The sequence below is a fragment of the Chelonia mydas genome, chromosome 1, assembly GCF_015237465.2.
Source record: "Chelonia mydas isolate rCheMyd1 chromosome 1, rCheMyd1.pri.v2, whole genome shotgun sequence".
Lineage (NCBI taxonomy): Eukaryota > Metazoa > Chordata > Testudines > Cheloniidae > Chelonia > Chelonia mydas.
Window position 1 is genome coordinate 166,025,150 of NC_057849.1, and position 27,901 is coordinate 166,053,050.

The 27,901-nt window shown below is 41.2% G+C and overlaps 1 protein-coding gene across 7 annotated transcripts in view; it reads left to right on the plus strand.

Moving 5' to 3' along the window:
• The window catches only part of LOC102936614 (amyloid beta precursor protein), a 301,370-nt gene that overhangs the window by 132,889 nt on the left and 140,580 nt on the right, over positions 1–27,901 (plus strand). For all 7 annotated transcript variants that reach the window (XM_037905593.2, XM_037905604.2, XM_037905609.2 and 4 more), the window contains exons 4-5: positions 13,082–13,194; positions 14,973–15,166. In XM_037905593.2, the coding sequence (XP_037761521.1) occupies positions 13,082–13,194; positions 14,973–15,166 (307 nt within the window). The remainder of the gene's footprint in view (positions 1–13,081; positions 13,195–14,972; positions 15,167–27,901) is intronic.

The following is a 27,901-nucleotide window of genomic DNA, read 5'->3' on the forward strand; positions in this document are numbered from 1 at the left end:
CATGACAAAGAAAGGAGAACTTTAACTTGTGTGATTTTTCACTTTCACTGTAAGCCAACATTTTCTGAACCATGATTTTTTTTCTATGAAATTTTTCATCAAAAATTAAAATAAACCCTGCAAAGAATTTTGACAGATACTTTAATCTTCTCCCCACATCTCACATGTTTTCAACCAGCAACAGAGCAGGGTGCAATTATATATATAAAAAGTACAAAACTTTTTTAAAAAAAGTTTAACCCCCTCAACTGTAGCTATAACTCTTAGGCTGAAGCGTACATCAAATTTGTGTTATCACCTGTTTATCCCTTTGAGTTAATGACAATGGAACTTTCTTACTTACTTACACTAGTTACAGACAGAAGAAGAAAAACTTTAGTTTACAATATTCATTTCAAAAAAATTAGTTATGTTGTTAATGGCAAATTGGTTGTTGGGTGCTAGTTCTTTTTAAGAAGTCATATTTATGCTGTACATGACAATACTAACTAACCTATGTTGTAAAAATCAGTATCTTCATAACTTGGAGATTTTTTTCAATTCAGATCAAACATAAAATTAATCTTTCCACATATGTTAATGAATGTGAGATTGGTATCACATTTACATTTCAGTTTTATTTTGCTGTAGAGTTAAAATGGAACGGACTTTAAATTCTTGGACTTGTTTACAGACCTCCAAGCTTATTTATAATAAATAATGGTTTAAACTTCTTAGCTGGGAGGAAAACTTCTATGATTTAGAAGTCTTTTCTAATGACTGACCTAAGGGACAAAATTATGGTATAAATCAGTGGTACTCTGAACTCAGTGGTTCAGGAGCCAAATTAACAATCGGCATTACCCAAAAGAGCCACAGTAGTATGAATTCATTGTTTCATTTACCATTTATATATATAATTGTTTCATTTACACACACACACTCTCTCTCTCACTGTCAAAATAGTAAATGAAACAATATATACATTCTCACAGCAAAATGACTGGTCAACTACAATTGGTTAATAACATAGTAAAAGCATCCTGATTGGTTAATAACTAAATCACACCGTGTTTTCATATCATGTGATGCACAGTGTAGCAGGAGACATACTAAGGAGCCCCTTGCGATTCACGAGCCTCAGTCTGAGTATCACTGGTATAAAGTAAAATTTGCTCAAGGAAAATAGGTGGACCTAGAAGATTTAAAGCTAAGGTTAATGTAAGCTATTTCAATTTTGATTAACACCTTAAAATATGCAAAAACAGAAACAAATTGTCTGCTTAATCTGCTCAAGTTTTATGGTTTACTTTGCTCAAGTATTTTTTTCAGTGTGCGTCTGATCTTTTTTATTTATTTTTTTCACTGAATTATATGTTCAGGTCTGGGCTTCTCGGTCTAGTCCTTTACTCATCGTGGAACTCCTGAGTTGAACTATTCAAAAATAGTTCCTGGGTGGGTGGGTGGGTGGTTGGGTGGACGGATATATATATATGCAGACACACGGCAGCAAAAATTATTTGGTAACGGTTGAGGATGAAGATTTCTGGGGACTGTTTGCTTCTTACACTAATATCTTGCATGATATAGTAGTTCCTGTAGGGTCTAACATTAAATTAGTTCTTGCTGTGCAAAATATTTAAATCTAGCCTAATTGTGATTAGATCATTGTATTTAGGTCAAAGGAAAATTGAGTCATACCAATTTATTAAGAGTTTATCTGGGCAAATTAATCTGACCTCTGCAATAATGACAGGGTTTTTTTTGGGACCAGGGGCAGGTTCTATGCGGAAGGTAGAAAAATAGATCAAGTCAAATATATGAATAGCGCATACTTTTTGTCTGTTGTCTGATCTTGCATTCTTTGCAGGAAATATTTTTTTCTTTCACTTTAATGGTTCAGTATGTTTTTTTAAATAGTTCTTGCATATATTTTCTCTTTATAATGAAATGGAGTCTTCAAGCTACCACTTAGTGACTTATTTTACACTACAAAGAACACAAACTCCCTACCTACCAAACTACCTACCATAGAATCTCTACCTCAGTTTCATATGTCCCCTAACCACAAGCCAGTGCTGGGGTTCTCAGTACTGATTTCAAGTCCCCCTGCAAGTTAGCTTTTGCAGTAGGTTCACCTCGTTATAGTTAATATGCAAAAGGTAGTGTTTTAAAAGAAAAGCTTTATTTTCCTGTTTTAAATTTGGGAAGATTAGAGCAAATCTAAAAAGCGTGTGTGATGCATTGTCACCCCCAGGGTGCAGTCTCGGAGCTGCGGGAAACGCAGCGCCCCTCTCTGACACACAGCTGGGGACACAGCCAGCCTCACCCAGACCCTGTTATCACCCAATGCTCTCCCAGACTGGGCTACTTGAATGCCAACAGCAGACACCAACCTGTTTCCCAGCTCCCTGGGCACCCTTCTCCCCCCCTTCTGGAGTATAAGCCCAAAATTATACTGTCTTGCACTGCACAGGGATCTGTACAGTGTAAGCACATTAATATGTTCGCCCCTCCCTCAGTGTGGAGAGGAATATGCACCAAACGCTTGTGTTAAACCAAGCTGAGATTTTCCCCCAACATTTTCAAAATCACACTGAATTAGATTAACACATAAACAAGTTTATTAACTACAAAAAGATAGATTTTAAGTGATTATAAATGATAGCAAACAGATCAAAGCAGATTACCTAGTAAATAAACAAAATCACAAAAGATACTAGAAAGATAGGATATGAATTAGCAAATTCTTACCCTGGCTGACGATACAAGCGGGCTTGCAGATTTTTAAGGGCCAAGCTACATTTGCTTTGCAGTTTGGGATCCCCACCCCAGTTTCCAGTCCTTTTTTTCAGAGCTTCTCTCAGGTGTTGAGTTGTGGGGGAGTGAAGAACAACAGATGATGTCATTCCCTGCTTTTATATAGCTTTAGTATATGGTGGGAACCCTTTGTTCCAAACTCAGTTCCCAGCCCAGGTCGTGGAAAAATACAGGTACCCAAAATGGAGTCCAGAGTCCTGGAGGGCTGTTCACATGCCCTGGCAGCCATTATTTACAGACTGGAGGAAGTGTCCACAGGGAGACTCACCATGTGGGGAATAAGCTTCTCCTAAGGCCTATTGTTTTCCCTAGTGGCCCATGACCCTGAATGGGCCTGTGGAAGTAGATAAAGGGAATTTGGATGCAGGCCTCTGAAATGAGCAGGAGTCAGGCTAACTCTAGCTTTAATGACGCAAGATTTGTAGAAGCGGGGATAGTGCGAAGTGAGTGGAAAACAACTGTGAAAGAGGCTGTTGTGACCTTGTATTAGATAAGAATAGAATGCAGACTATAAGAGAAATGGTAAGAAAAATAAGATATCTTGAAGGAATATGTATAAATAATATGCAGTTGTTGCTTATTATTGTCTGTAATAAAGGTATAAATACTTGCTCAAATTGTTTATCTGGGAGAGACCTGCCTAGTGTCCTAGTGCACACTCTCCCTCTGTGCAATTGCTTGAGGTAATAAAGTGTATCTGATTTGCTGCACCGAACCTGAGAGTGAGAACTGTTTTTTCCTCCGACAGGCCCTTCACAACCAACTATTTAGACTGGAAGCATCTTGCCTAGTGGGTGTCATCCAGGTGTGACAACATGTGAAATACAGATACAGAGTCAATATTCATCACTTCAGCTACAAAAATGATACATGCCTACAAATAGGATAATCATATTCAGCAAATCCTAACTTTTCCAATGAGACCTGACATGAATCATCTTGTGCAAAATGCATCATAATCATGCCATAATAATAATAATATAAATAGTACCCACTATGAAGAATGTGGGGTGCTGTGTCACTGCATGTTTCCTGTCTTCTACGTGATTTTTTTACATAGGCAAACCTTTACACGGCAGTCGAATTAAGGGTGTCACTTAAGCAAATGAACTTCATTATGCTTGCCACTCACTTACTAACTCTTAATTCCCAGTTTTTAACAGTGTTCATGTTCTGCTCTTACTGAAATCAATTAGAGTTTTGTTACTGATTTCATCTGAAACAGGAGCTGGGTCTTTGACAGGGGCTTTAGAAAAATCACTCTTAAAAGGTGACCAAGTGGCCATGCGGTGCCCTTGTCTGTCTGAATTAGGCTTGTGGAGAATTGTAAAATTGAGTATTTCAATGCAGGCATTATGTGGAAGCCTGGATTTTGTGCTTTCACAAGCTCAAGTGACATATGCATATGATGTGTCATTTTCCTTTAGTAATACGGTATCTTTTATGCAGAAATGTGCATATAAAAATGACTACTCAGTTCATAGCACCATACACAATTAAAAGCTAATACAGTCTTTGGCTGTTACTCTTAGATAACTGTTTTATTCAGTAGCTTACGCTGATTGAGGTCGTCTACAATTTAAAAGATGTGGTGTGGTGCATATAGATGGGGAGACTTGCGTGAGGTCACTGATTCCAGTGGAGCAACAGCACAACAATATCTTAAGAGATCTGGAAAGAACCAACACTTGCTAGGGGGCAGCAGAATGTACTACATCCTGCCTAGCTGGAGCACACACTGTTGCATGGGAAGGGAAGATGAATGAACATGCTGGTATTATGGTGATGCAGTATTTTGTTTGTTAGGGGACCTTGTCAGTTGGTTAATGGTAGCTAGTTAGCCAGCTGGAATGCTGGGTTTGATGTTCGAGGTTAATGGTGTAATATGTACTTTCAAATGCTTATTATAAAATCTTCATTCTTGACCCTCATTCGTTCAATTAATTCATTACCATGTCGCTTCTAATATTGTCTGCTTCGCCAGGCAGTGTATAATTCCATTAAACTTACTGTTTTATTCTGTGTCCGAATACTACACAAACTATCTTTGCCAATCTATCTGTGAATTGGTTATCTTTCTTCTTTTTGTGATGGATCAAACTCATTGCCATTTGTTTCAACTGCGGAGTAGAGCATGCCCCAGGCAGACTCTCCTTTACAGTGGTTGGGTATGCTGTGGCACTGTACGTGAGAGAAGGGAGATTCAGTGCTGGCACTCAGACAGAACGGAGAAGGAGGAAACAACCCTGGCTGAAACACAGAGAGGTGAGGAGTGCAGGGAGAAGGGATAGAGGCAGGAACTTGGGGAGAAGATCGTGGGGGGAGGGGAGGTTTGGTTTAGTGCAGAGGTCAGCAAACTATGGCCTGCTTGGGGAGGCACAGCCTTCCCTGCCCAGCCCTCCATATAGTTTTGCAACCCCGATGTGGCCCTTGGGCCAAAAAGTTTGTCCATCCCTGGTTTAGTGTGATATTAGCACAAACAAACTCTGTGGCAGTGGTTGGGTTAGTAACCAATTTTCCACAGTGACATTCAACTACCTTAATAGCTAGAAGCTCTTTTCTTTTCCTGCAATCTCCTGACTCATTCATCGAACAGGGTGAATGAGAGGATGCCTGTTGGCTGTAGGACCTCTGCCTCACTTGTTGCTGAAGTGGGAAGAGGTGTAGTGAATGAGGTGGGGCACTTCAGAAAGAAAAACCTTAGTTCTGACGTTTCCTAATCCTGGGGTGGTTGACGTTGCAACCAGATTTGGGTTGTTTTGCAATGTATCATGTTTGAGAGGCCACACCTTGATTTGTGGTGCAGCATTTTTTCACCACTACAAGAAAATGTGATTATCACAACAGTTATGCCCTTGAGAGTCTAAACTAAATGGAAGGTTTTCAAGTAACCTTGCTCTGATGACCTGGAACATGAAGTTGGGGTAATGGACATTGTTAATAAGTGAGAGGGAGCAAGGAGGGCATTTCACTGCAGGGTCAGATATAAGATGCATTTTTTCTTTAAAGAAGTGGGGGCGGGGAGGACCTAGAAAAGCAAATGTATTTAAAGCCTGAATGAACCACTGTTAGATGCTGCAGTGCTTTAAAATGACTTTTAACTGATGCATCTGTAACAGTGCCAGGCCTTGTAAATGAAGCATATTTAAATGGTTTTGCATCTAAACAAATGCACTCTCTATTTGCGTGGTGTGTAAAATCTGAATGACATTTGCATTCTGTCTGAAAAGAGAGAACAGACGTTTTCATTATAAAATGCAGTCAAGCAGAAAAGTAGCAAAGTGAGCAGAAATTCCCATTTAAGCTATGATTGAAGCATTACTTGGAGGAAAAAAGGGCCAAGGTTTGAGAATAGCCCAGTTTTATACAGTTATGTAACAGGATATTTTATGACTAGACAGGATTGTTGGACACTTTTTTTTGGGAGCATCCCTTGAGTAGTACACAAGGCTTAAAGCTCACTTGCACCCATTTTAGACTAAGTGAGCTATTGGTGGCTTCATACCACTTCATTAGTTTTTGTTTTCTGTCTTAAGTACACATTGTACACTTTCTATAGTTCATTATTTCATTGAGGCAGATGTTGCCCCTTTGATTATGCATTAAAACTTACCACATTTTTATTTTTAGGCCTTTGTCTCCAGAATTTAGTTTCAGGTGTTGGGGCTTCTCAAAAAGAGGAATGATCATTATTTATTTGCAGTAGAACACAGAGCGCTAGGTCAAAATTGGGTTGTGTTGTGCTAGACCCTCTACTGACATAAAGGCAGACATAATCCCTGCCTCAAAGAGTTTATAATCTGTTTCCTTTTACTTTCCGAGGGTGTAACTCACCTGATTTCTTGTGTGTCCCATGCACAGACCAAGCTATGCTCATGCATCTGGTGCCATCATAGGATGCATGGAAAATGGTACTGTTTTAATGTCTGTGATTTGCAAAATTATGTTGGAGGAATCTAGTGATTAAGAACGAGAGTACAATTAGAGTCAGCATTTAAGGTAAATCAATTTTATATTCAATCAAGATAAATTTGTTAATTGAAGCCTATAATTTTCTGTACTCTGACAGTGTGGACCAACCTTGCTCCTTGTGTAACTTTTTTGACTTTAGGGGAGTTACACCAAGGGTGAATTTGGTCGTATGTCAATGATAAAATGTTAAAAAACTCATTCTTCCTGGATTTTTATTTAAATATAACTTTATAAAAATGTCCTTTATCTCTTCAGACTTTTACTATAGCAGGGGCAGGGAGTATGTCTTAATCTCTTTTTATAAAGCACTGTGTAAACTTCTGTCCTTTCCTGACGCCAGGGCATTTCTCCCTACCCAGCATTGTCCTGAGTTAGTGGTCCAACAGCTTTTCTTTGTAGTGCAGCTTTCAGGACTCCAAAGTGCAGTGAACAGCATAGTATTCAACCTCAGAAGATGTAACCCATACCTTTATTTAGATGTTAGTATACTACATACTGCTAATTCAGCTATTGATAAACAGGTGAAATGTAGCTCTAACGTGTACCAACCTGCATCATCTTCAGTGCTTAAACTAAGAAAGCCTCTGTGGGTTAGGGATGTGATTAGTGAAAATCACACCTCTGTAATTCAGTTCTTTGCCTCTCAGTTCTAGAAGTAAAAAGAAAAGGAGTACTTGTGGCACCTTAGAGACTAACCAATTTATTTGAGCATGAGCTTTCGTGAGCTACAGCTCACTTCATCGGATGAAGTGAGCTGTAGCTCACGAAAGCTCATGCTCAAATAAATTGGTTAGTCTCTAAGGTGCCACAAGTACTCCTTTTCTTTTTGCGAATACAGACTAACACGGCTGTTACTCTGAAACCTGTCATTAGTTCTAGAAGTGCCATTGTTGCCTTGCTTGATTTGGCCAATGATGAGTCTTAAGAAAAAGACAAATTGATTATCAATTACACAAATGGGAAATGACTACCTAGGAAGAAGTTCTGCAGAAAAGGATCTGGGGGTTATAGTGAATCACAAACTAAATATGCGTCAACAATGGTATACTGTAGGAAAAAAGGTGGACACCATTCTGAGATGTATTAGCAGGAGTGTTGTAAGCAAGACACAAGAAGTAATTCTTCCGCCCTATTCAGCACTGATAAGGCCTCTGCTGAAATATTGTGTCCAGGTCTGGGCACCACACTTCAAGAAGGATGTGGACAAATTGGAAAAAGCCCAGAGGAGAGTAACAGAAATGCTTTAAAGTCTAAAAAATTAGGAAAGATTGGAAAAAATGAGTTTGTTTTGTTTGGAGATAAGACTCGGGGGGACATGATGATAGTGTTCAAGCACATAAAAGTTGTTATAAAGAGGAGAGGGTGATAAATTGTCCACTGAGGACAGGACAGAAAGTAATGAATAGGTCTGACAAACACCTGTTAGGGATGGTCAGAATAATCCTTAGTCCTGCCCAGGGCCGGCTCTAGGTTGTTGCCGTCCCAAGCAAAAAAATTTTTGGCTGCCCCCCACCCCAGCTCTGGGCTCTCACTCCCCCGACCAGTGCCCACCCCCTGCCGCCCCAGCCCTGGGCTCTCTCTTCCCCCCCGGCACCCGCACCCCCTGCCGCCCCAGCCCTGGGCTCTCTCTTCCCCCCCGGCACCCGCACCCCCTGCCGCCCCAACCCTGGGCTCTCCCCCCCCGCCAACCCGTGCCCCCTGCTGCCCCAGTCCTGGGCTCCCCCCCCCCCCCCCCCACCAGTGCTGACTCCGCCTGCTCCTCCCTTACCTCCAGCCAGTCCGGCGCTGGCAGGGTCAGGGTAAGAAGCAAGGCTCCCAGGCCGTGCCTCAGCCCAGGGTGCTGCCAGGACCTGGGAGGGCAGAGCTGGGAGACAGCCGCGGCAGGGGGCTGAGGAGCCAGGGCAGGGCAGCCCCAGAGGGAGTGGAGCCCCGGAGAGCGGGACGCGGGCCCCGCACGGCAGCACCCCACCCTCTATGGCTCTGCTGCTGCTGCTGCTTCTAGCCACCCTACTGCAGTCCCTGGGCGGCTCGGGCCACTTTGCCCAGCCCCGGCTGCGGCGCTGGGGGGCGGCCACCCTGTGGCACCTGCAGGCGGTTCCGTCTGCCCCGCAGGGCGGTCCCCAGCCCGACTGTCCCCCGCTCGGAGCCTTCCCGGCCCAGCCACAAGGTGCAGGTGTGCGGCGCGAACTGCAGCGGCCCCAGGGCGCCCCCCGCGCACGACGCGGTGCTGCTGCCAGGGCCGGCTCTAGGCTTTTGCCGCCTGAAGGAAAAAAAAGATGGCCGGAATGTTGCCCCTGAAAATGTGTCACCCCAAGCACGTGCTTGGTTTGCTGGTGCCTAGAGTCAGTGCTGGTCCTGTTTTAAGGCAGGTGATTGGACTAGATGACAGTTCGAGGTCCCTTGCAGTCCTACATTTCTGTGATTCTGTGGTTCAGTTCCCTGCTCCCTTATAAGTCACTGGCCAGAGAGACTGTTGCCTCTACCTTACCTTGGCACCATCTGATACCTTCCAGGAGCAGAGGCTGAATGTGCTGCACTGCAGCTACAAATGTTTGTGTCTTATAGGTTCCATGAGGACATGGAGCTCTCAAACTCATTTTGAATGCAGAATAATAATACTATATATCCCTGTGGGTTTTCTGTTATTGTGGGAATAAGTGGCAAGCATTATGGTGTGGCACACTGGGGTGATAAAATCCATTCTCCCCCAGAAATTTGCTGACTTAGGTTTTAATAACTTAAAATCACTAACATTGAATACAGGAGAAAAAATCAGTTGGACTACAAATGTAATCAGTCATTAGCAAATGGAGGCACACTCCTTTTGCTGAAGTGTGATATTGAAAAACTTTCCCTGTTAGTTAATTTTAAAGCAGATTTTTTTTAATCAATAAGTAATTCTCAAGAGCCAGCACATAGTCAGTAGCCAGCACGTTTCCTTGCCTAATAATAAACATAATTACTTCACTATGACTCATTTAACCATTATTTCAACATGTAACCACTGGACCATTTTGGTTCATTCATTTGAAATGTGAGTACTTTAATTTTCTTGGACGTTGCTAGAAGCAAGTATGGTTCAGGGAGCAGATAAACACATGCCACTTGAATCATGTAATCTTCTTTGAGTGCTGGTCCCTGTTTGTATTCCACTGTGGAATTTCGAAAGCAGTGTCTGTTGGTCCGCACATGCTCCCTTGTCGTCTTTTTGCCCCTGACTGAGGATATAAAGGGTAGAATAGGTGACGACCTCTCCAGTTCCTTCTCACCATCACATAGTCTGGGCCACAACTGCTAATGTCCAGAGCTTCATCTTTATTCCTTTATCTGCACACACACTCACATATATATATATATATATATATATATATATATATATATATATATATATATATATATATATATACATACACACGTGCACACACTCACATATATATACATTTCATATATATATATGAGATTATAGTACTTTGGCAAAACAGCTACCATGGTGCTCGTGGACTGATGGTTTGGTGAATACACTCTTTGAAGCCATGCTTGCAGGCAACCGAGGTGAAGCTTGACATATGGTGTGACGTAAGTGCATGGAACCATATGAGTCAGGAAAGAGACAAATCTTGAGAAGTGCTCATGGGTTTCTTATGATTTACCCTGAGATCGTTCAGTGCCTGGAACCTATTTATTGGCAGGTAAGGCCTTGCTGTGATTGAATTTAAGGATGCCCTGATGAAGTCTAAATCTGCGTCGGGGTAGAGATGGAGTTTATGCTCCCCCTCAAGTAGGGGGGGAGTTGCATCATTTCCAAAGTCCAACTGTGACCTCATCGCCTTTTCCATTGGATGCTTTCTGAGGTAAAGTTTTCCATCCCTCTCAGGGAACGATTGGCATATACTGCACTTTGCCACGATGTGAGCTTCTCCAAGGCAGTACAAGCAGCACTGATGGTTGTCATTGACTGAGAAGTAGCGCAGGCACCAATTTTGAAGCCCAGAGTGGTAAGCATTGTACTGTACCTGAAACAGGATCTGGGGACATACAGGGGGGCTCCCCAGGTCAGGGAGGCTAACTACAAAAAATTTAAAACTATTATATAAAACTCTAAATCCTACCATCTTCTAAAAACTCTTTACAGATACATTTCATATATATGGTCCACGAGCACCATGGTAGCTGTTTTGCCAAAGTATTATAATCTCTGGTGTGGTAGAAAAATCCTCACCATGTATGCGTGGGGGTTCCCTTCCTTGCTACCCCATCGGATAGGACAGCTGTTACAGTCACTTTCCTGTTGGACAGGGAAACTCACATGGGCAACCATACAGTGCAGGGCACCTGGACATTTCAAGAGTCCAGAATACTGTCCAGTATTTTGGAATTGCGAGCAGTTCAAAAGGTTTGCAAAGCCTTTCTCCTTTTATTCAGGGTTGCAGTGCCCTCATGATGTCAGACATCTTTTAGACCATCTTTAGATGGCCATCTTTTACATCAACAAACAGGGAGGAAGGAGATGCATCTCATAGTGTGCAGAAGCAGTCTGTGGAACTGGTGCACCAGTAATCACCTCATTCTATCAGCAGACTACCTTCTACAGAGCCAGAATGTGCCAACAGACATTTTGCTGTTGACCACAAAACTGATCAAAAAGGTTTCCTAGACTATTCGTTGCCATAGCAGAAAGAGTTTGGAGTCAAGCTATATCCTCCCAAAGAATCTCTAAGTGGATCTCAGGCTGTATTGTGCTCTGCTATCAGCAAACACTAACTTGATGGTATCAGCTGTCTGATCTTTCTCCCCCATCTCATGGGATAAGGGCCCATTCCACAAGTGCTCAAGCAACATTTGTTGCGTTGCTTCAAGAAGTATCTCTACTTGATATCAGCAAAGCAGTTTGCATGGAGCTCCGTCCACATGTTTGCGAGGTATTAAGGTTTAGTTCAGGCCTCCTCTGCTGAGGCATCCTTTGGAATGGTGGTCCTTCATTTGGCTCTGTCATCTGCATCCTTGCACCCCTCCTCCTACTTGAGTATTGCTTGTCAGTCACCTACAGTGAAATACACATAGGGACCAGCACTGAAAGAAGACGTTAATCACCTTTGTAATTGGAAGTTCTTTGAGATATTCAGTCCCTATCTGTATTCCACTTCCTGCACTCCTTACCCTCTGCTTCAGTTCATCTTTTGGATTCCCAGCAGAGAAGGAACTGGAGAGGCAAGTGCACTGCCTCACCCTTTATCGCCTTAGTTAGAGGCACAAAAGGGCGAGGGTGAATGTGCAGACCAACAGACACTGCTTTCAAAATTCTCCAGCTTTAGTGGAGGTGTACCCACATTGGAATGCAGATAGGGGTGACACACCTCAAAGAATCTCCAGATACCAAGGTAGGTAACTACTTCTTCCTACTGTCCAGACACATCCATACAATAGAGTACATCAGTTCTCTGACAGATTCCTGCTTGTTATTTGTCTAGTATCACCACCTTTGTAATTAAAAAAAACCACCACAACCTGTAATGCCAGAATTGCTACAAAATTACAATGATTGCAGTGCAATATATCATGTTGTTCATCATATTTCCCCCATAATTGTAAACACCAGCACTGTAGACATTTATTCCCGGGTGTGTTTTTCAACACTTTTTAATTGTACAGCAGGTGGATCCCTCCTGACTAATTAAAGTATAGTGCTCTAGAGAGAGGCAGTGATCACACATTAACTTGATATACAGAGCTGACAATCGGATGATCTCAGTGTCTTATGATGATGTTTCAGAGTACCATTAACCTTCACCTGCTGGTGAAACTGGCTTAAGCTGAAAAGGGACTAAAATACTATTAATTTTTTTAAAGCTACACAATAACAATGTCCTGGTAGTCCTGTCATTTACTAAAATACTTTAGAATTATTTGGAATGGTGATTTGGTGTCAGATTTGTTCTGGATGTAAAGAATGTAAACATGTTCAAATATTCTTCAGATTCATGTTTTAATGTTTGTCAGATAGCAAGGTTACAGCAAACACTAACTTAATGGTAAAGGCCATTGAAGTCTTCGGTCCTGGAGACGTTGTATTAGGAACACAGGAATTGCCACACTGGATTAGACCAGAGTATCCCGACTCTCTGAAAGGGACTGGTACCACATTCTTCATTAGAAAGTTAAAGAATCCTTATAGTGGGAAATTATTGAGTAACCTGTCTGTCAGGGAATCTTTCTTGCTAGCCTCTATTAGTTGGAGGTTGACTTATTCACTGTTAAGTTTTAAAAACAAAAATCATGAGTGAAATGAAAACTTCATATTGTTTTCTTTCAGTTGGTGAGTTTGTGAGTGATGCTCTTCTGGTGCCAGATAAGTGCAAGTTCCTCCACCAGGAAAGGATGGATATATGTGAAACTCACCTGCACTGGCACACTGTTGCTAAAGAGGTACAGTATATAATTTATCTTGAAATTTCTAGCCATCTTTCTTTCAATTTGTATCGCTTTCTTGGGAATGCATTTAATTGCAACAGTGTTGTTATAGAGCAAATGGTGAGGACACAGTTGCATTTGTAAATATTTATTGATGGGTGGTGAATTGGTGCTTTTAATTAGGAGAAAAACAGGAAAAGTTCTGTTAAGTTTATTTTGTTTCAGAAGCAGTATTATTTTGTAACTTGATGTGTCATGTAGCGTCGACGTTTGAATTTTCATATCGTTGTTGTTTTATACCATATTCTGATTTTTTTATGCAAGTTCCAGTGTTTGTGCATTGTTTCTCCCCTAGTGGGGAGGCTTAAGGCATCGGACTCTGGCCCTGTGTTGTCTCCTTATGGTTGTGTCAAGTAATTCAAAGGGGGAATCATAAGGATGGTACTGTTAGCATATAAAGAAACTCTTTACCTTTTTAAATTGTTGCATTCCCTTCACCAGCTTCTTCTCCCCAGCTTTTAGCTTCCCTTATAGCACATACCTGTAGTTACATTCGTTCATAGAAAGCTGCTGTGTTATCAGGTTGACTTAACATTGCTCTTCTGTTGGAGAACTACATCTGTAATGTCACTACTCTGTGCTTGGAAAATAAGAACATCTAACTCACTTCCCATAAACTTTTGTCCCAAGTGGTACATGACAGTATTAAACTGCTCTCTCTCTCTACTTCCTTTTAATCACCTGTAATGCTTGACACACTCACATGTATTATTATTTTATTTTATTTTATTTATTATAATTTTGTGCTAAGTGCTTCACAGAATTAAGACATGACCCCTGCCTCAAGAATTTACAATCTAATCTCAGAGATGATGCAATTAATGAGGTTGTCATCTGACCGAAAAGAAGGGGGATGGGAAAGGAATAGAGAGAGAGAGGACAAGGAAACTTGTGAGGACAATGTGTAAAACTGATACAAAGCACAGAACATATGATTTTATAACTCACTGACATTTTATTAAAGACCCTCTGAAACTTAATTTTGTAGGTGTCGTGCATCCAAATGATAATATCTTAGTCCTTTGTAGGAATATGTCTTCTTAAAGGTAAATTGACAAGAGTTTAGAGTTTCAAATTACGATTTTGCCTGGACCCTACTGAAAGTCCGTTTGACCCTGTAATATCATCAGCTCACAATGACATAGCCTTGAGTGGATTTACCATATAGTATTTAAATGTTTTCTCCTTTTCCACATGTTCTGTCTGGCTTTGTGTTTTAAGTGTTTTGTGCAACCTCTTAAATGATGCATAATTAACAGTTTTTGAATATGGCTAGAAGGTACCATACTGTACGAGGAATCAAACCTCAATGCATCAAGTGTTTTAGGTGTTGATCTCCTCTTCAGTAGCACTGTTACCATAGGCAGGGCAAACTATCACTCTGTCTCCCGTGGTTATTTGTGCACAGCAAAAGCAAGCCCTCAAAGGAGTTCTAGGTAAGAGGATGTAGAATTTGTCAGGTGTATGTGAGGGGGTGAAATCTTTTGGCAAGGAGAAGAGTTGAGGAGAAGGAAAAGCTTGTTGCCTAAAATAACGAGACTGTGGTTTGTTTGCCCATGTTCCCACGCTGAATGAATTTATCAGTCACAATAGTTGAGAGGTCAATTACCAAGCTAACTCTAATTATCTGAGGCTATACACAGATTTTTATTATTTTCTTAACCTCTGTGCCAACTTTTCCTTGGCCAGCTCACTGTGTAACAATGTTGTCGCTGTTCTCTTTATTTTTGTAGTCCTGTAGTGAAAAGAGTATGAATCTGCATGATTACGGTATGCTGCTGCCCTGTGGAATTGACAAGTTCCGTGGTGTGGAGTTTGTTTGCTGTCCATTAGCAGATGAAAGTGACAATGTTGATTCAGCTGACGCTGAGGAAGATGATTCGGATGTCTGGTGGGGAGGTGCGGATGCAGATTATGCAGATGGAAGGTAAGAGAGGTGTTTCCCCTTCCTGGTTTACTGAAAATTGTCAGAAGTTTGTTTGGAAAGACTAAAAGTTAGCAGCAGAGTTTTTGATATGAGTACACTTGATGGATCTCCACATTGTTTGAAACATTTGAAGTGACCCAAAATGTCTGGGTTTTAATAGGTTTTTGATTTTTACAGAACCCTAAGGCTTATAACATTTTAATTATTTTTTTTAAAATGCAACGAAAAATATCTTGTTGAGCTGTAAACATTCCCTTGCAGTATTTGCAACCCAACACTATATTATGAGTGCATATGACAACCAAAAATTGAAACAGGCTACCTGGGACGCTTACTTTCACTGGCAAGCTGAGTGAACTGCAAAAAATGCACACCCAACCCAATTAGTGATAAGTGAGGTATTTTAAAACCCCCTTTTTAGTTTTACTAACGTAGGTGTTAGTGGCACAGTAAGAAGACTGTCAAGCTGGCAGCGTCCCTTTTAATTATGCATTGAAAGGTATTTTCAAAAATCTATTTAAATGGCCACACATTGACAAGACATATTCTTCTTTACTAGACCTTGCCTGTGCTACAGTTGCAACTCTGTTATGGGAGTCACTTTGCAAGACAATCGTGCAGCGACCGTGTTACAGCATGGACTGGTTTTGCCTGTGTACATGGGGAAAGAACATGGCTCTACCTTGGTTCCTTTAACAATTTAGCATCATCTAAACATACAGAAGGGGTGCTGGATTAAGCTTGGGGTATGATCATACTGTAACTGGGTATGCCAGGTTGATATGGCCTTTTTCATGGTAGCCTACTAACTGCATTAGGGTTATACCAGTGTAAGTGAGAGCTGAGTACAGTTCTATTCAAATCTTAAATCTCTGGTGAATGAATTTTAAAATACAATGAAAATTACCCTCCTTTACTAAACTAAAATCCAGGGTCATTATTCTGTATTTGACCAAACATCACAGCATGCTAGATTAAGTCAGGAAGTGCAGAGTTTAGATGTTGGTAGTGTCAATTTTTAGAAAGGGGAAACCAAATCCAGATCTCAGAAATTGGCTGATGAATCCCTTTTCATTTAATTTCATCTTCTGCATTCATTTCACAGCACCTTAGAACCAGGACGAGCCTGGCAGATGGGAGGGAGTTCAGAGAAGAACAACGAAAATGATTAGGGTCAGGATGGATACATTTATATGGCAAGATTAAAAATGCTAAATGTATATAGTTTGCCTTTGCAATGACTAAAATGGGAACATTAGCCTACAAGTGTTTCAGGGATATAAAGATGAAGGATGGAGATAAATGACTCTGACTAGGAGCAATGGAATGACATTAGGACAACGAAAAATTAGACTGACTTTCAGGGAAATCTTTAACAAGGAGATGTATTCAATCGTGGACATGTCTTTTGGGGAAGGAGTAGAAGCCACATCACGGTGAACGCTTAACACTAGGTTGGACAACGCCCTAAAAAAAGCTGTTGCAGGGAACAGGTCTTTAATGGCAAGGGGATGGATTAGATGAATGAAATTAAGGTCTTTTCTCTGATTCTTCATCACAAAAGACTAATATCAAGGCCCCTGCTTTTGGCCCCATCTAGGGAGGGAGACATCTTCAGTCTTGGAATATTTGATTTTTCTTGATGAGTACATCTAACAGCCAAAGTGTAGCAATAGAGCTACTTTCGAGGAGGTTTATAGGTCAGATCCCACAGCATCGTTACGTAATTTCTGTATATTTGGTTTACGCATTGCTGATTGGGGTTCAAGTTGTTGAAAATGTGGGCTAAGAATGAAAGATGTTTGCAACCCTCAGATTAATTTTTTCCTATATAAAGATGGAGAAATTTGCAAAAATGAAATATTCTCCCTTAATATGTCTGGTCAAAGATGTCTAAAAATATGAAATAAAAATGTTCTCATAATGATGCATGTTACAGCAATTAACAGCAATTATGAGGGATGTATATAAAGCAGTCTGAATTATCCATTTGTTTCAGTTGTTCATGTTTGTCACTGGGGAAGCAAACATAATCTACTCAAAAGCAATTCAAGTTCTAAATTGAGCAGGTCAAGGATGACTTCAGAAAACTGATATCCTATTAGAGCATCAACTGGAGTTACATTTGAATCCAATTCTGAAATTCCCAGTGAATAGTAAAACCTTTTTTAATATAGAAATACCTTCAGCAAATCTGGAAAGGCCAAGTTGCTTTTATGAAGTAGTTGGACTTTAATTAAGATGAAAAGCTCAACAATTTCCAATTCTTATAAACTAATTCACTAGTTTCATTTGCTGGCTCTTCAATCCTCAAGCTGCATCCAGTCCCTCCTCTGCCTTGAAGCCAAAAATACACTCATGAAAATGATTGAGTCCTTTTGCATCAAAATTAGAGTATCCTTGATATCAAATTACAAAAATAGGTTTTCCCACTTTGAACATGAGTAAGTTTAAATGTTGTATGCTTGATACAATAACGAACATGAATCATATAATATATTATGCTACAGTATCTGACTACTAATATGTAACATTAGAAATTATGATCAAATTTTGGATTTTTGTATCTTCGTTTTAAGATCAATAGGGAGGGATGCTGATATTGCTTGCTCTACCACTAAACTAATGTTTATACCTCTAAAGCAGTTTTCTTTGTTTGGAATATTTACTTAGCTCCATGTAGTTTCACCGTAAGTCAGTAACCTTACATTTAGTCTCAGAGTAACAGCCGTGTTAGTCTGTATTCGCAAAAAGAAAAGGAGTACTTGTGGCACCTTAGAGACTAAATAAATTGGTTAGGTGCAACTAGTGCTCTCTAAGGTGCCACTAGTACTCCTTTTCTTCTTACATTTTAGTGTTCCTTTCATCATGAGGCCTTCCAAAAAGCTTAAAATCTCTTCCTGTAGTGTATATTATTTGATACTGTATAAAAAGTACAGAAGGTGCTGATAACTCCTGCATTAATGAAGCTTCTGTTTCTATCCCTCTTTTTTTCAATAGCTTTTAATTTGATAAAACAAAATCTTCTTGGACACACCCCAAAGGAGACTTTTTTTGTGGGGGAGGTGGTAAAGCTTTAGCAAAATCAGTTGAGTGATGTGTTGTTTTCCCCATAACTGGTGATGAAAAAACAACTGAACTAGGAACCTTCAGACGTGGCTTTTGTAGCTTTTTCAGCAACCAGATTAAGAGGAAAGACAGGTTCAGTTTTGGAGACAGCAAATTTTAGACAGCAGAGCAGAGGTGTGCAAGCTTTTTGGCCCGAGGGCCACATCGAAACTGTACGGAGGGCCGGGTAGGGAAGGCTGTGCCTCCCCAAACAGCCTGCCCCCTATCTGCCCCCTCCTGCTTCCCACCCCCTGACTGCTCCCTTCAGAACCCCCAAACCATCCAACCCCCCCCTGTTCCTTGTCCCCTGACCGCCCCCTCCTGGGACCCCCGCCCCTAACTGCCCCCTGGGATCCTACCCCCTTATCCAAACCCCCTCCCCCTCCCCACGGCCCCTATCCACACGCCCATCCTCTGACAGGCCCCCCAGGACACCACTCCCAACCCTCCTTGTTCCCCGTCCCCTGACCGCCCTCCCAGAACCTCCACCCCATCCAACTGCTCCCTGACTGCCCCCACCCCCTTACCATACTGTTCAGAGCAGCAGGAGCTCGAAGCCCTGCCACCCAGCTGGAGCCAGCTGCGCTGCCCGATAGGAGCAGTGGGCCAGAGTCCTGGCAGCGTGGCAACATGGCTGTGGTGTAGGTGGGAGGCGGAAACAGAAGGGTAGGGACCAGGGGCTAGCCTCCCTGGCCAGGAGCTCAGGAGCTGGGCAGGATGGTCCTGCAGGCCAAATGTGACCCGTAATTTGACCACCTCTGCAGCAGAGCAAGCTCAACCAAGAAGAGCAAGGAGACCGATAATGAGAGGTAACATTTGCAAGTAATCCACATAAAAGTGGAGGTGGAAACCTTAGTGGAAGTGCAGGTGGAGAAGAGGAAAGGAGCAATGACAGAACATCGAGGAATGTCTACCAGGCAGAGAAAGGAGGATAAGAATTCAATAAAAGGATTTTAATTATTATTGTACATTTTAATTTAAAATAAACAGCTAATCTGTATTTGTTTTATTGTAAAGTGCCTAGGGTATTTTGGTATCTCTGCTCTGTAGGCTTTACAATCAGAGGGCTTGTCTACACTACCCGCTGGATCAGCAGGCAGTGATCGATCCAGCAGGGGTAGCTGAGCACTCTCCTGTTGACTCTGGAACGCCACTAGAACAAGGAGTGCAAGCAGAGTTGACAGGAGAGCGTCAGCTGTCAACTTACCGCAGTAAGTAGATCTAAGTATGTTGACTTCAGCTACACTATTCACCAAGCTGAAGTTGCGTATCTTAGATTGACCCCGCACGGTGTGTAGACAAGCCCTAAATAGGTAAGACAGAAAATGTAACGAGAAACAAATGCACAGAGAGGTAAGGTGACTTGCTCAAGGTCACACAACAGGTTAGTTACACAGCTGGGAATTGAACTCAGGTTTCCTGAATCCCAGTCCCGTACCCTGTCCACTAGAACCTGTTTTTTTGGGGGAAGAATTTATTTGAAATCATGCAGCTGTAACAGAAGTTTAGTTTTTTTTCTTTTATTACTTTAACTTTTGTATTGACTTTTACTTTCATTTCTCTCAATTATACATTTAGTTAGTTAGCTTTGTGTCTCCTTTGTGCAATGATCTTGTCAAGAGCTGGAATTTATAGCATACTTGGACGGAATTTTTTCTTAGCCTTCCAAGAAAAAATAGAATGAATGTAATTTAGTGACCCATACCGATGTCGATAAATTTGTATTCCTATTTGTAGTAGATTATCTGAGTCTTTTAAACTGACTGTCACACACACAATGCAGCATTAGTTTCTAGTGACAGCTTTTAACATCTTCATTGCACTGTAAGGAATTTGCCTTTGGAATAGGATTTCAGAGATATAATAGAGAAAGAAGTGCAGTCCTTGAACCTGCAGTAATTATCAGGGAAATTGCTTTATCGTGCACTTAGCTGTCATTTACTTTGAAACATTTCTATTCATACAAAGATAAGTAAAGTTAGAAGATTTTATTTTAAAAATACTTCATTATTTTATGCTATGACTTTAGCATCATTCTAATTTAAGAATTCTTTAGCACGTGTGTTGCAGTTGTATTATTTTGATATTTTTGTGCAGTGCTTTTGCAAAAGTGCAAAACCGCTGATTAGATTTTTTGCAAAGTGAATTTTGTATTTAAATAATGCAGAGTAACTGAATATTTAAATAATTATAATGTGTTTTTCTGTATTCTTTTTTATTAAATGCTGATCAGTCTTGTCTTGTGTTTTTAGCCCTATTGTGCAAACAGGAGCTGTTAGCAGGTTTTACCAGATCTGACTCTTCTTTAATTTTCATGCAGTAGCTAGATATGTCGATAATGTTATCAAATACTCCTCCTTAGAACCTAGTCCAGACCCACTCTCTGGATAGATCCATGTCTTTTGCGAGTGACTGAACTGCTAGATCCCAATGTTTCTGAGTCCCTGAGTCTGGATAGTGACTGGTCACTGTCCCTAGCTCCGGATCTCAAAGGAACACTCCCAGAGGCTCACCCTTTGTATGAGACCCTTCCGGGACATTGGAACCCTGCAGTCCAGCTGCCCTAGACTCCAAAACCAGTCCCTCGGCCCTTTTCGGGACCTTCCAGTTGCTTAGACATGTTCCCCTCAGAGTCCACCCGCTGTGGGAGCTCTGGTTCCTAATTAAACCCTTGAGGGACAATGTGGCAGAAAAGCAAGGTCTTAGCAAAGGAATTTTTTTTTTTTTTTTAACTATAAGCTCTTTACTCTTGTAAGCACTTTGAGAGTTACAGATCCATGAAAAACAACAAAATTTTGAATACAGTCACCCTTATTCTGATATCACCCCTTCTCTGAGTCCTAGGTTTGATCAGTGTCCTTAGACTAGACAGAGTCTCTCCTCCTCCTCTTTCTCCTGCCTTTTTTTCTGGTATGTGCCAATGGGCGCATCTGGCTTAATGAAGCCACCCCCTTTTGCTCATGTGCTTCTGCTGAAGGAGTTACAGGCTCCATTCCCCTCCCCATCCCCAGGTTTCTGTGTAGAGAGTAATTCTAACTCAGTGGCCCTACCAGTAGACAACTCGTTGCTCCAGAAGGGGGCGAGTCACTCAGCATTGATTCAGATAGTCTTTTTACTTGGTGCCAAGCCCCTGTTACCCCCCCCCCCAAAAAAAAAAAAAAAAAAAAAAAGATGTTCTAATCCACAAACAAGATTGCAACACAGCATGGTCATAATCCAAAGTGAAAGTCACAGTACAAAAGTGGAGCTCCTGAAACAGAATGGGGTTCGCAAAACAAAACGGACTTCACAGTTTGAAACAGATGAATCCCCACTTTATCCCCATTTCTAGCGGCTCTGACTGTTCACAGTCTGCTTGCGACCTGTCCCGGTGCTTTAATTCTTCTTCTGTCGAATTGCTGCTGCGCCTGCTGTGCAGCGTTGTGTTTGTTTGGATGCGCTTTGTATGTTCCACTGCAGGTGGGTTTCATCTGGACCGGTCATCCGTGGTGGTTGATGCTTCCTCATCAGTTGTACCTGGTATTACATATTTTTTTGGTAGAGTCTACTTGGACAGCAGGTCCCCAGTGTGCCTCGTTCAGGTGTCTGTTATGTGCTGCTTACATAACAGGCTTTTCTTGTTTTAACCCCCTCCATTGATTACTTGTGGTTAAAGAAAAAAGAACGATGCTTATGTATGTTTATGCTGGAGAAGTATTGGAACCCTACATAACATGTAAGTTGGCAGTGAGGCAGTGCACATGCAAATAACACTGAGACTTTTAGTGCTGGTTCTGGATGGAGGAGAGGGTGGAGCCGCTGCACAGGATCCCCAGACCTGCTGCGTCTTCCTTGCTGCCGCCTCTCTCCTTGCCTGGCTCCTGTGTGAGAGCATGTGCCAGGGCACAGGTGAGTAGGGTAGCTCAGCCAGCTTCCCAAGGGAATAGGAACCACAGCACATTACGACGCTCCCCATGCTGGAAGCGGGCATTGCAGTGGCAAGGTTACCTCACTAGCTCACAGGGATGCTTTGCTCCTGCCCTGTGCACTGCCGCCAGGATGCGGGAGCCCTGAAGGGAGGTGCCTGGCAGTGCTAAGGCAGGTAAGAGAGAGGGGAGGGGGCTCCCTAAATACACCCTTGCAAGCCAAACCCGACAGGACCCGACTACAAGGGTCACACTGGGTATGAAAACAACTCAGTGCTCTCAGGCTCAGGTCAGGTTTGGATTGGCTGTGATCTAGTCAGTTCTGGTTGGGATATAAAATTAGGTCTAACCAGATTCTACTAAGCAGGACAGTGCGTCTTGTCAGAATCCCCATTCAGTGTGTATTTTGGATCCATCATTGCTTCAGAATTTGTAAGTACTTTACCATTGCTGGCCTGTACAGCTGACGAAAAGGTTGCAACCTTTACTCTCAAATGTGGCACTGGTAACAGTCATCCACAGCTTCACTCCCTCCACCTAACCTACCCTAATGAACTTTACTCTTGAAGACTGCCTCAGAGGCAAGCAGTGAAGCAGCTGCCGCCCTTCTGCACAGCTGCATTGCTCTGTGGTGACTCTGTCCGCATCCAGGTGCAACTCAAGAATGGTGCAGTTCTGAATGGTGGACTGCATTCTTTTATAGGGGCTCCACTTCGTACTGCAGCTTTCATTTTAGAGCGTGAACATGCTGTGTTGCAGCTTTTTTGTGGATTACAGCATCCTTTTTGTATCAGGCGTTTGAAAGACTGACTGAAAAGCAAGGACAGAGCCTTGAAAGATGGGGCTATCAATGTGGAATGACTCTCCCCTTCTGCGACAATGGGCGTTCCTCTGGTAGGGCTTTGAATTACTCTGTACACAGAAGCTTTTTGTCAAGCTTACAAGCCTTGACTGCCCTTGGATCGAGAGCTTAGCTACCTCCCACCTTGTATCCCCAGATGGCAGCTAAGATATGGATGCCCTTGCTAGGACTGACCTTGTCTAGGATTAGCAATAGAGTTTTTAACTGAAGGCCTTCTTTAGAATTTTATCTGTCTAGATATAAGAGACACAGGGTGGGTGAGGTGTTGTCTTTTATTGGACCTACCCAGGGGTAGTCAATAGGCGGACCGTGGGCCAAATCTGGACTGCCAGATGCTTTTGAATGGACCACAGAATCTTTTTATTTAGTTATTATTGTCATCATTGGGGGTGGGAGGCAGTGCTATTATTTCCTCTGGAGTCTGGACCTTGACTAGACCTTGACCAAGAAATTTGGACCTGACAAAAAATAGTTGACCATCCCAGCTCTGTTAGTGAAAGAGGCAACAGTGAAGCTATTACCTCAACCACCTTGTCTCTCTCATATCCTGGGACCATTTTTGTTGTATTAGGCATTTTTATTGAAATTGTTCATGTAGTCTGAATCACCGAGAGAAACAGCACTCTGTGGCAGTGTGGTGAAAGCCACTGGGCGGCACCAAAATTAGTCTTAAAAGATAGCACTCAAAGCTGTAAAGGGCAATGAAATTTGAACTCCAGAAAACTGTTCCATATTAAAATGAATTTTTGAGGGGTAATAAACATATTTTCTTTCTCATGTCTGTTTAGTTTTATATATAATATGTAAAGGTAAAGCTCAATTGTCTAATTAGCTTGTAAGGCATCCAAAACTTGGTAAATCTGCATTTTGGAAAATTTACATTCCAAGGGGGAGAAGAATGGTTTAGTGGTGTTTTTTGTTTTGTTTTGGTTGGGGGGTTTTTTTGTGTTTGTTTTTTGGGTGGGGGAAGGGAAATAAGTGTTTGAATTTCAGATAACAGGGTTTCAGACAATCCCAAGTTCATAGCTTTTTGAGGTTTTGTGACAATCATAGTTATGAAAATTATACTAGAAATAGAGATGAAACATCATACTCATGTATGTTACTGAAAGTCTTTTTTAACATCCATGTTCTTTAGATGCGCAATTTCCCAAGGAAGATCTGTACTCTATACGTTTTATAATACATATCTGTATAAACATTTTTTAAGATTAAAACACAGGACTTTAACTTTTTTTTTAGCTGTGGTACTGTTTTTTTTTTTTTTTAGCTGTTAAATCTGTTGTATTAATTATGGACATAATAATGTTCCTGCATATGTTTTTGCATCTCTTGGAATAATATGTTACACATTTTAGATTAAAAACTTACTTGATTAAAATTTTAAATAGTAGAATTTGTTAATTTCTTGTATTTGTCTCCTTGCTGACAAGTTGCAATATTTAGATTTGAAGACATTTTTGGTGCATAATGGTTTTAATAACTAATCTTCCTTTTCATGGAAGCTATTGAAATAAACAAAGCATAGAAAGTTTAGGGGCACGTGAGCATTAGAGAGTCCAGAAAGACAAATATAATGTTGAATCTGTACAAATGGATGAGTAGAGGGAGAATGGAACTGATGAAGCAGCTTATTGCTTTGAGAGGTAATTGCTATAGTACTGCAGAGGCAATTCCAAGCACCATTTGAGTATAAAATGTTAACTCTAGTGATGGACGAGCTCTTGTGCAGAAACAATTAATCTAATCTGGGAAACAATGAATAGGAAGTAGCTGAGCTTTCTTGCTTCCTTGAAGGCTGAGTTTGTCAGCCATGAGATCTCCTATTTGACTTCAGTGAACTTTCAGCATCTTGCGGGAGGTTAATACTACACTTCTGCATTTAACTGACCAAAGTTAACTTGGATGGAAGGGTTATGACATTATGACTTAAGGAACCAGAGCTATACATTGCGAAGCATGATGGAGGCCTTAAATAATAACTGACTCAGGATGAAAGGTTTATGATAAGTTAAGGTTATAAACTATCATTACAAAGTTGTAATTATGTAAACTATTGGAATTTTGTAACTATATATACTACTTACAGTATCTGAAAAAGAAATTTGGACATGAAAAATTCACAAACAGCTTCTGACTCTGTATCCCTGCCCCCATCCCATCCACCTGCCTTATTGTGTAGTATCAGATTTATATACGGATATTATTGTGTGACTCAACAGTGGTGACAGAGGCAATGTTGTTTCAGTACTGAACTGGCTGTTTATGGAGGCATAACAAGTGAGACTTTTTTGCTGTGGGTAGAAAGCTGAAACAGACGAGAATCTTCATTCTGCTTGACAGCCATCTTCAGTGTGTGACAAGGGAGATGAGAGGTTGGAATTATGTACTTTTGGCCTTGTTAATTTTTTCCAGTATGAACTAAAGCCGAAAATTTCTCTCTCCAAGAGATGTTTTCAGTGGTTTTGATTTGTTTATATCTTTACTAGATTCATGGTCTGATCCTTAAGGGTTTGTGGTACCTAATGGAAATGTGGAAGTGGTTTTGTGGTTAGGTGACTGGTGATGTGAGATAAATAATTTAATTCCCAGTCTTTCAAATTTCTTTCATAACAACACCATTATAATGTTTTATTCTAAAGGTTGTCTGTTTATAACATTAACTTCTTCATCTTAATGGAGCCTTGTCTGGAGATTTTCTGAATTTCTTTAGAAAGTATTTTAAACTTCGATATGGGGAAAATAGTAGATTGTTTTGTTTCTTTCTGTTAAAGGATATAAATTGTTATAATTGTAAAGGTGGTCTAATGATGGTACATGATGGTGTGTGAAATACAATACAATGTACTAGATCAATCGTCTGTTCTGCCAAATGAATCTATAATCTCCTTCAACCCAAGCGGTTTAGATAACATAGTTTACAATGTACACATGAACTCCGCTGGATCCTGATAAAGCAGTCCAAAATTCTAAAATCTGCACTGAATAATCCCTGTGGTCTTTTTGATGGTAAGTGAAGCTTTTCTTAAAATTTACCACCACTGTACCATCACCAGTGGCCAGCAAGGGAGAGCTCTGTTGTAGACAAAGCACTGGTGGCTACCTGCATTCTTACCCCTGTGCCTTTTCAATTTCCCTTGAGCAGGGTTAGATCATATGGTAGTAGAAATACCAGTGGCTAGCACTCCCACTGTTGGCTGCCCTTAGCAGAGCTGCATTGATGCTGATGAAATTGTGGCAAACTTAAGTAAAAGCTCTGTGTAGATGCAGACTGTAACTCTCCCATTATATATGTTAATTGAAGAGGATGGTTCTGTTGATGTGGTATGAGTCAGAACTAATGACCTTAGATTAGCACCCTGTTGTACAGCACTGAACCCCCCCCCCCCCCCCAAAAAAAAAAAAAAAAAGACGTTAACTACCCCTTTTTATGGTGGTAGAAAACAAATTAAAAAGCTGTCCTGGGAAAAAAAGGAATTACACTGGCAATTCTGTTCTTTATTCACTCTAGTGCATTATGAGAAATGCATACTTATGGCAGAATAATACTGAAGTACAGATAATGCAAAAGGTGATCACATAATACATTAGACAGGGGAGGGGGATTAATAATTCAGTTGACCTTAACACACTGCAGTGTCAAGGGTGATATAGTTTGCTTTTCCCATTGACTTAAGTGGGATTTGAATCAGTCCATCACTTTAACATATAAATTCTCAAAATTTCAGTCCTGCTTGGAAACATGACACTTAATCCTTTGAGGACTTGGACAAGTATCAGAGTAAAAGAACTGCTTTCAGATACAAGCAATATAAAAAGACACTTGCAAATTTAATTTTGCTAAAAAATTACTCCTAGCAAGTAGGAGAGACAGAGGTATATGACTGAAAATGTTGTATCCATAGTAAATAAAATACCAAATTGGGGCTACTAATGCATCTTGAGGGTTGTGGCAAAACCACTTATCTTCCTACTTGTGGTTCATCATTATGTCACAATAGCCACCCTTTATAACTTTATAATTGCGCCCATTATTGGTTTTGTTATAGGCAGCACAACTAGCAACGTCTGTAGTTAAGGTTCCGCAACGTTGTTGATTTATAAAACTGTTTTCAGTTGCTTATAACTTAATAGAAGCTCTACTCATTTAGGCTGACATTTTCCATACTTGGTGTCTGCTCCAGGCTGAACTTTTTGGAAAACTTCAGCAAAACAGTTCAGCTATTTTGCAGAATAGGTTTAGAGGAAAATGTGCTTTCCCCATGTTAAAAATTCTTACAACCATTTGGCTGAAAAGCTCTAGTGCTTCTGTGCTTGGGAGCAGACACATGAACTGTGGCTGGCAGGCTACCCTGGGGCTAGGGATGTGCCTTTGACACGAAAAACTCCCCGGATTTGGCCAACTTACAACACTTTGGAAAATCTCAATTCATGCTTGCTCAGTAAAGACTTGTTAGAATTTGGCAGCTAAATTCTCAGAAGAATCTGTCCACAATGAGCATCCTTCAGCCCAGAGATGAGGAGGCTGAGCAGGACTTTTCATGCAATTGCTGCTACAGGCCCTGTGACACCAGGCACCAGAACACAAAATAAAGAGATGTTATCTTCTGTGCTCTCAACGGACCCCTTGCTTGCACCTGGGCAGCCCGGAGGAGGAGGAGGAAGTAGCCTTACTGAAATGCAGAGGGAGAGGGCTTGTAGAGTAGGCTGGGACAAAAGGCCACTGGAATAGGAAAAGGACAAGTAGGTAACAGCTTTAAAATGAATTAAAACTCTTCCTAGGAATCATTAACGGGCAATTGGGATGGGGAGCCAAGGGGGGCTGATGGAAAACTGGAACCAGAGGATGTGGGGAGACTG